This window comes from Papaver somniferum, chromosome 2 (genome assembly GCF_003573695.1).
Source record: "Papaver somniferum cultivar HN1 chromosome 2, ASM357369v1, whole genome shotgun sequence".
Taxonomy (NCBI): Eukaryota; Viridiplantae; Streptophyta; class Magnoliopsida; order Ranunculales; family Papaveraceae; genus Papaver; species Papaver somniferum.
In genome coordinates, this window is record NC_039359.1 from 155,394,552 (window position 1) to 155,404,549 (window position 9,998).

Below are 9,998 nucleotides of genomic sequence, written 5' to 3' on the forward strand. Positions count from 1 at the left end.
AAGATACTTGAACACAATTTTATAACTTACTTAATATTAATAATATCAGATTTCCATATATTTTCTAGAGCTCTTTATATAGATAACTCTAATACAACAAAATCAAAATAACCCAGTAAAACCCTAATGATGTTTTTTTTTCTATTCCAGCAAAGATAGACGAATAAATAAAACCCACAAACGACAACCTTCAACTCTCATGCAGGAGCAGCCTAAACTCTGATTATAAAAAACTTCTCGAGAACAATGATATTGAGGGGTAACAAAACAATGCTCGGATTCTACAGTACCACCCATTATTAATTGCTAGATATACTTGTATCATTCTAGTTTTCCTCTTTTCTCCATAAATGCAGAAATTCTATTGAGTGCAACATCCAATGTTTTTTCACTCATATTAGCAAAACAAACCCTAAACCAACCAAGTTCAGAACAATGACAAGAAGATCCAGGAGAAATATTAAGTTTCACTTCATGCACAAATGATTCCCATAATTCAATTTCTCCTTCTATTGTAGGATTATCCCCCAAAAATGGGCTTAAATTCATCCAAACAAATAATCCAGCATTTCCTTTCAAGCAATCTATCCCAGCTTTCTTTAACCCCTGGGTTATCATTTCATATCTCTTTCTTAATCTTTCTCTATTAGTTTGTATGTATATCTTTGTAAACTCAGTATCTAATAACATTGAAGCAAATAAGTGTTGTGTATGTGATGATATTAGACTGAAACTTGACATTCTTCGTGCAGTTGTCACGACATGATCGTTGTATGAATAAATCGTTCCAATTCTAAAACCGGGTATGCCAAGATCTTTGGATAAACTATAAACGATATGAACTCTTTCAGCATCCTTATAGTTTCGATCTTCAAGAATTTCTGAAATGCTAATGAATTCGGATGAAGAAAAAACTGTACCTGAATAGATTTCATCCACGACGAGGTGAATGTTCTTTTGTGCAGCGAAGTTGAGAATTTCTTCGAGAACGGATCGCTGCGTTGATGTGCCTAAGGGGTTTGAAGGGTTTGTCAATAGCAATCCTCTAACCTTAATGTTCATAGAATTTGCTTTGTTAAAAGCTTCTTCCAAAGCATTAGGAGTTACTTGGAAATCGTTTGAACTATCACAATGAACAGGCACAATTTCCACACCGGTTCTCCACCTTAGATCTCTATCGAATCTGCAAACAAAACACCATCCAAATATCCAGATCTTAGTTTAAATTAAACAAATGACAAATCATTCTAAATTCCATGTTGCGCGCTTTTCATTCAATAATTTATAAAGGAATATGTATATTCTTACCCTGGATAGTATGGAGTTGGAATAAGCAAAGCATCACCAGGATCAGCCAATACGAATGTGATTAATTCATTAGCTGCGGTTGCACCTGCTGTAAGAACAACCCGTTCGGGATCAAATTTCACTCTCCCTTCTCGAATGCTTTCCATGAAACTTGCCATTGCTTTTCGAAAAGTTAAAAGCCCATGGTAATCTTGAAAAAAAGCATTTTCCCTAAACTTAGAGATCCCATTTTTCGGTGCGGTAGCAGGTGATTCAGAATGTTTTTCCAAGTAATCTTCTAGTAAATCAAATGAAACCTGTTTTCCAAAATTCAAGACAAATAAATATCATGTTTTTGTGCAAAAAAAAAAAAAAAAAAAGAGGGGTTATTTTATGATAGATATCTTTGTAAAACTACTCACTTGATTTTCTGCTAAACCCATCTGTATGACACCATTAGGGTTCGTCGATTCGTCATATGGGTTCTCATCGTAAGCTTTCCAACCACCAAAGTAGCGCGAATTTTCTGCATGACTATCAGAAACTGCAACTTTTGATAAACCAACACTAGCAAATTCTTCAACTACTTGAGATAAACCTTTAGTAGACAATTCTGCAACTTCTATAGCCACCATATTGGGACAAAAAAAAAATGGAGTGAGATTGTTCTTGTTTTAAAGTAATTTGATCTTTGAGGTGTGGTGAGGATGAAAACCATGTCAAAGACCCATATATATATAAGCATATGGATGCTGTAAATCTTATCATTTTGGAATGAAAAAGTAGGTAGAAATCCAAGCATTAAAGACTGATATCATTTTGGAACAACATTAAACGTCGAAGTTAGGGTTCCGGACGAATGAGATGCGTCGGAGAAGAATGAGGAGTTCAAATGGAAAGTGGAGGGATGGAGATTCATGTGCATTGTACTAAATGGGTTTTGAGCATTTTAAGTGGCAACGGAATTATTAGAATTAAAAATGGAAAGTAATTAATTAAATGACTAAAAAGATTACGTTTTTCAAAGGGCCAATGACAAAATGGTCATACTTTTTGTAATTCGGTCACAAAATGATCATTTTTTTATAATTCATTTATAAAATGGTCTTTTTTTCCATCCGATTTAACATTTTTGAATTAAACGGTCTTAATTTTTCCGAAAATACCCTCCCTCAAATACCCTTCCTAGTTAACTAATTAGTTGAAGTGGTGGTGATGAAACGGTGATGGTGGTGGTGGAAGCTTAAGAATCCCTGCTAAACCCCGAAGGGGAAGCGGTGAACCCTTTGGATGAATGCGGTGTAACGATCCTGAATGCGGTGTAACGAACCTGAATGCGATTTTACGATCCTGAATGCGGTGTAACGATATGTAAACGGCACCAGCACCACCTACAAATAGCACCACCGTCAAAAAAATTATAATGAAAGCAAAAGTTAAAATTGTGTATGAAGGGATAAATATGAAGGACACATAAATCATTTCATTAACATATTTAACTGTGAGTCACCACTTAACTCTCTTTGTTAATAGTTTGTAACAGTATGATGCTTTTGTGAATCGGGTCCTAATACTAGGACTGTTTTGTACATTTTCTTTTTCAAATTCCTATTTTGAACTTGATAAAAGATATCCTCTCACTATTTTCCTCTTATTCTTCAGCATCTTTTTCGTCCTCTCTGTCGTCTAGCCAATTTCTTTCTTCGAAACCTTAACCTCATTTCTCATTCTTCTCCTCCTCACTCAACATCATCATTAGTAATTGAACAAAAATCCAGCACCACTGAATCCAATACTACTTCCACAACTAGTACTTCTACTGTAGAAGAAGTAGATAAACAAGAAAAAGAAGAAACAAGTTCATCTTCAAAATCTGTATCTCGTCGTCTCATTCTTCTTCGCCATGCTCAAAGTTCTTGGAAAGACCGTTCTTTACGAGGCAAGTAATTTAGATTGGATCTGAGCCCGCTTGCTGTTCATATCTATTCAAAATTTAATTAGCTTTAGACACAAAAAGTTTGAACCTCGTTCCTGACGAAGGATTAAAGAGTATGAGTCATACAACATGTTCGTTGGTCCCCTGGACACTAGTAAACAACTGCCTTTTGACAAGAATATTAGACTCTACCAAAGGGTAATCATCTGAGAGCTGGTAATTCATGTAAGATTGTTGTTGCTCGAGTTTAAGATATTTTGCTTGGGCCTGGTTATCATTCTTGAAGAAAAATATATAGCAGTGGAGGTACAAGGTGTGCCCGAGAGGCCTAGCTCTCAAATGCCACAAGGGAGTGTCAGATCAATATTAACCTTTCTCCTCAAAATAAAAGTGGCAGATCAACATATCGTGCGACCTGCATGTAAATGTACAGAGAGGTCTAGAGATTATGTGAGATCAACTCCAATGTGCGGACTCGTGTAGACTAGCCTATGTTCACAAATATTTTGGTTCCAGTTCTCCACTGTCATTCTTTTAGCTCTCGTGCTCGTGAATATTGATGCTATTTTTGTTTTCGCCTAACTAAGTAATTACACATCCTATATCGATCATAAAGATATCATCTAGTACACTCGGGAAAAGATACTTGAACAAAATTTTATAACAAAATATTAGATAAATATCATATATTCCATATATATTTTAGAGCTCCTTATATAGATAACTCTTATACAACAACATCAAAATAACCCAGTAAAACCCAAATAAAATAAAAAAAAACCACACATGACAACCTTCAACGCTCACGCAGGAGCAGCCTAAACTCTGATAATAAAAAACTTCTCAAGAACAATGATATTGAGGGGTAACACAACAATGCTCGAATTTTACAGTACCACCACTTATCAATTGCTAGATATACTTGTATCATTCTACTTTTCCTCTTTTCTCCATAAATGCATAAATTCTATCGAGTGCAATATCCAATGTTTTTTCAGTCATATTAGCAAAACAAACCCTAAACCAACCAGGTTCAGAACAGTGACAAGAAGATCCAGGAGAAATATTAAGTTTCACTTCATGCACAAATGATTCCCATAATTCAATTTCTCCTTCTATTGTAGGATTATCCCCCAAAAATGGGCTTAAATTCATCCAAACAAATAATCCAGCATTTCCTTTCAAGCAATCTATCCCAGCTTTCTTTAACCCCTGGGTTATCATTTCATGTCTCTTTCTTAATCTTTCTCTATTAGTTTGTATGTATATCTTTGTAAACTCAGTATCTAACAACATTGAAGCAAATAAGTGTTGTGTATGTGATGATATTAAACTAAAACTTGACATTCTTCGTGCAGTTGTCACGACATGATCGTTGTACGAATAAATCGTTCCAATTCTAAAACCGGGTATGCCAAGATCTTTGGATAAACTATAAACTATATGGACTCTTTCAGCATCCTTATAGTTTCGAGTTTCAAGAACTTCTGAAATGCTTATGAATTCGGATGAAGAAAAAACTGTACCTGAATAGATTTCATCCACGACGAGATGAATGTTCTTTTGTGCAGCAAAGCTGAGAATTTCTTCGAGAACAGATCGCTGCATTGATGTGCCTAATGGGTTTGAAGGGTTTGTCAATAGCAATCCTCTAACCTTAATGTTCATAGAAATTGCAGTGTTAAAAGCTTCTTCCATAGCTTTAGGAGTTACTTGGAAATCGTTTGAACTATCACAATGAACAGGCACAATTTCCACACCGGTTCTCCACCTTAGATCTCTATCGAATCTGCAAACAAAACATCATCCAAATATCCAAATATTAGTTTAAGTTGTAGAAATGACAAATCATTCTAAATTCCATGGTGCGCGCTTTTGAATCTTTTGATTCAATAATCTAAGAAGGAATATGCATATTCTTACCCTGGATAGTATGGAGTTGGAATAAGCAAAGCATCACCAGGATCAGCCAATACGAATGTGATTAATTCATTAGCTGCGGTTGCACCTGCTGTAAGAACAACCCGTTCGGGATCGAATTTCACTCTCCCTTCTCGAATGCTTTCCATGAAACTTGCCATTGCTTTTCGAAAAGTTAAAAGCCCATGGTAATCTTGAAAAAAAGCATTTTCCCTAAACTTAGAGATCCCATTTTTCGGTGCGGTAGCAGGTGATTCAGAATGTTTTTCCAAGTAATCTTCTAGTAAATCAAATGAAACCTGTTTACAAAAATTCAAGACAAATAAGTATCATGTTTTTGTGGAAAAAAAAGAGGTTATTTTATAATAGATATGTTTGTAAAACTACTCACTTGATTTTCTGCTAAACCCATCTGTATGACACCATTAGGGTTTGTCAAATCGTCATATGGGTTCTCATCGTAAGCTTTCCAACCACCAAAGTAGCGCGAATTTTCTGCATGACTATCAGAAACTGCAACTTTTGATAAACCAACACTAGCAAATTGTTCAACTACTTTAGATAAACGATTAGTAGACAATTCTGCAACTTCTATAGCCACCATATTGGGATAAAAAATATATGGAGTGAGATTGTTCTTGTTTTAAAGTAAATTGATCTTTGAGGTGTGGTGAGGAAGAAAACCATGTCAAAGACCCTATATATATGGATGCTGTAAATCTTATCATTTTGGAATGAAAAAGTAGGTAGAAATCAAAGCATTAAATACTGATATCATTTTGGAACAAGATTAAACGTCGACCACCGGAAGTTAGGGTTCCGGACGAATGAGATGCGTCGGAGAATGCAGAATTGGATACAAAGAATTAGGAGTTCAAATGGAAAGTGGAGGGAAGGAGAGTCATGTGCATTGTACTAAATGGGTGCATTTAAAGTGGCAACGGAAATATTTAAAACCGATGACAAGAGAAATAAGTTTTTGCTGTGTATATTCAGAAATCAAAAATGGAAAGTAATTAATTAAATGACTAAAAAGATTACGTTTTTCAAATTCATATTTTGAACTTGATAAAAGATTTCCTTCTATTTGAGTACTTATTGTGAGAGCACAGCACTTATGACGAAAATCTGTAATTCAATTCAAGAAAAATTGGGCAATTAATGGTGTAAATATGACAAGGAGCATGTTGTAAGCCGTCCATTTTATATGCATCTCAATAATAAAAATCTGACAGTTTTTTTTCTTCTTTTGATCGGTAAAATCTTACAGTTAAAATGGCGTGTTCATTATACATTCTTGTGCGTGATAACAGTAATCAAAAAACATATAAAGATTTGAGGGTATTTCCCGGTGAAGGTAAAATTCATTAAAAAGAAGTTTTGAGACATCACTAAAATCTATAGATACAAATCCACATAGGAAAAGCCGAAAAAGAGCGAACAAAAGTTCAAATATGGACCAAAGAAGCCAGATATTGACGGTAAACTGTCTAAAAGAAATTCGAGCACTTGCCCGTAAGTCCAATATTCAAGTACGAATGTAGCCAGATTTTGACAGTAAACTGTGGTTACTATAAACTCATGCAAATCAAGATTCTATTACCTTGCTCCATGCTTTATGTATGGTGCCTCATTTGTAGGCACATTACCTCATAATAGCTACCTAGCTAGCCTTTACCTGTATGGCTAGTTAGGTATTTTAAAGAAGACCTTCAGAAGTACTTGTATGTTCAGAAGTACTTGTATGAAACAAAATAATACTTGTCAGCAGTTGTCCACTTGTACTTAGATTGTTCCTGACAATATCCGAGCAGAAAAAAAAAAGATCAGTAGGCTTCCAAACTGTCATCCGGTGCCTTCACCTCATAAATTAGGTTACATACATAACACTTCATTAGTAGATATGCAGTACGCATATATATTACTTTTCTTTTTCTTTTTCTTTTTCTTTTTCTTTTTCAGGTGGCACATTACTTGTAAGATAGATTTGTGAGTTAATGCTATTATGCATGAAGGGATCGTTATCATCTAATCAGTCGATCTATTATTAACACTTATTAATGGAACTAGCCGAAAAACGAACAACAAAGAAACGGTTAACGGATTTCGTAAAGAATTGAAAAAATTTGTGCTTGCCTCTGATGAACTCAGGAAAAATCGAGGCGAATCAGGGTTGGCGGCGCCTCTCTTTCAGTTAGTGTTGAGATCTTAAATTTCATTTAAAACTGCTGAGTTCTCTTCAACTCTCCCCATCTTAAACTAGAGAAATGTACCCGCCAAAATGTAAATTTAAAGGACCACGCAGTCGCAGAGTTACATAGTGATTCCCGATTTGAAACCTAAAGAATATATATGATGGTACTGGGTTAATGTTTCGAATGCATGACCTTGTTAAGTGCTAACAGGGTCATGCAGGCTGGAAAGCGCGAGGTATATCCAGTAGAATATATTTTTCAGACATGACTAATCTAAGCTATTGATGACATGGGATTCTTTTTCGTATGAGTGGTTGAGATTTCTCATGCAATTTTTATCCTTTCTCTTTAGCTATGAAGCATTGCTTTAAGCTTGAACGGTCTTAGTACTAAAATAGTTCTACCCACCCTATTGTCATCGACATGTTGCTAGAGAAGCTTGTATTTACCTCGAGTTGACTGGATGGACCTTTCAACTGTAGATGATGACAATAAAAATAATGAATAAAAGTTTTTTTCTTTGGAAGAGCTCGAGATATATCTAATTAACCGATGGAAATGATGCTACAAGCCTACAAGTACCGCACCTGGAAGTACAACTCAAGATTGTCCAAGTACGATCTTCTTCTTTTTTTTGTTTTTTGACTCAAAGAAACAACTGATCACCAAGAAGGTAACAAACTGGAACCAAAAGAAATACAAACAGGTCGATTATCGCAGAGCTGCTAAAGAAGCAAACACCAAAGCAAAAACCAAAAACCAAAACAGAAGGAACCTATAATAGCCTCCCAATCATGCAAAACCGAATTCAGAGAGATACCTTCAAAAATATTTGTCCCTGTGCACATGAAAATCTTGACATTGTCTTTGATATCTTCTAGTGTCTTATACTTAACATTAAACACTCTCGATCCATACAGCCCACCATTGTCGTATAAACCCTCATATTATAGCGGCATACTGGGCATCTACAAACTTTGTTGAACCAAGGAATCAAACATCTAGAATGAAATGCATGTTTGCAGTGTAACCTGAGAATATCACTGCCCTTAATAAACTCATCCAAACATATTGTGCAAGTTTGCCCGCGACAATCTAAATGATCGTATTTATTTGTAAATACCGTACTCCCATGAACGGCACTGAATAAAAGAAACTCCTATTGGAAGAAGGGTGGCCGGCCACATAAGGGTTTTCTTCCCTTAAAACACAACTCTTACCACAAACTTTTAATGAATGCTCCGCTTCACAATCATCGTGCAGATCAAACACAGATCCATCGTGCAGATCAAACACGGATACAGTAGTAATACATGAAAGAACGACTCCAATTTCCGTCTTAGTCTCAGTAAGGTTTGCTGCAATATTTTGCAATACAATGATACTCACGTTTGAAGAAATCCACAAACCTGGCAGCAGAGTGGTTGTTTTTGCTGATGTTCATAGATAAAAGAGAGTTGACATCACAATGGTGGAAGACATCCTTGGCAAGTAGATCGTCAAAGTCGATCTGAAACAGTGTCCAATTCTCCATGATGATAGAAATTTGTTAAGCGGTTCGGCGGCTTGGGACAGAGATGAAACGTGAAGGTGGTTCAGAAGAGAAAAACTAAACAGAATACAAAAAAAAAAACAAAAAAGTAACTACAAAGAAACTTGTGACTGACATAGTTTGTCATGACACATATAATTCTGGAATGGTTTTCTCTATATTCAAAATTGTATCAAACCAAGAGATTATAACAGACTCTTATACAAAATTACAACATAATAAAAGGAAATAGAATAATCGAAAATATAAACTAATGAATACACAAAATATATGAGAATAATATCCAAGATACCAAAGATACGGTGTATATTTCAACACCTCCCCGCAACCTCAAGATGGTGCTGAACACATCTTGAGGTTGTTAACCAAAAAACGAAGTCTGGGTGTGGGTAATGACTTCGTAAAGAGATCAGCAAGCTGAAATTCAGAAGAAACATAAGGGAGCTTAATTGTCTGTTGCTTGAAGTGATGGCGTATGAAATGGCAGTCGATTTCAATGTGTTTTGTACGCTCATGAAACACATCATTATGTGCAATATGAATGGCTGCTTTATTGTCACAGTAAAGTGGAGCAGAGCCTGTCATATGAATTCCCATATCACTAAGGAGCCATCTTAACCAAACTATTTCTGAAGTGGTGTGAGCCATTGCCCGATATTCAGCCTCAGCACTAGAACGAGAGACAACTGATTGTTTCTTGCTTCTCCAAGAAATAAGAGAGTTTCCTAAGAACAAGCAGTAACCTGTTGTTGACCGTCTGTCAGTGATATTCCCAGCCAAGGCTGAGTCAGTATAAGCACGGAGATAAAGGTCTGATGTGGAGGAAAATTTCAATCCTTGATACAGTGTTCCCTTCACATATCGTAGAATACGAAGAACTGCAGCAAAATGAGAGGCACGAGGAGCAGCCATGAAATGACTAACGACATGAACAGTGTAACTGATATCTGGCCTGGTGATAGTCAAATAGTTGAGACTTCCCACAAGTTGACGGTACAAAGTTGGATTGGGAAAATCTTTGCCATCTGTAGGACTGAACTTGACATTCATCTCTAGAGGAGTATCAACTATCTTACTGTCAGTTAGCCCGTCAGGAGAAATAATGTCT

The 9,998-nt window shown here is 35.9% G+C and overlaps 2 protein-coding genes across 2 annotated transcripts; both read right to left on the reverse strand.

The window, feature by feature from the left end:
- Positions 1-242: 242 nt before the first annotated feature.
- Positions 243-1,745, reverse strand: LOC113354154 (1-aminocyclopropane-1-carboxylate synthase 7-like). The gene is made up of 3 exons (XM_026597580.1): positions 1,710-1,745; positions 1,309-1,604; positions 243-1,183 (listed from the first exon to the last, which is right to left on the reverse strand). The coding sequence occupies exons 1-3, from the start codon at positions 1,728-1,730 to the stop codon at positions 322-324; spliced, it is 1,179 nt and encodes a 392-aa protein (XP_026453365.1). The 5' UTR covers positions 1,731-1,745; the 3' UTR covers positions 243-321.
- Positions 1,746-4,150: 2,405 nt separating this feature from the next.
- On the reverse strand, positions 4,151-5,570 carry LOC113354155 (1-aminocyclopropane-1-carboxylate synthase 7-like). Its single transcript, XM_026597581.1, has 3 exons — positions 5,535-5,570; positions 5,147-5,442; positions 4,151-5,012 (listed from the first exon to the last, which is right to left on the reverse strand). The coding sequence occupies exons 1-3, from the start codon at positions 5,553-5,555 to the stop codon at positions 4,151-4,153; spliced, it is 1,179 nt and encodes a 392-aa protein (XP_026453366.1). The 5' UTR covers positions 5,556-5,570.
- Positions 5,571-9,998: the final 4,428 nt, after the last annotated feature.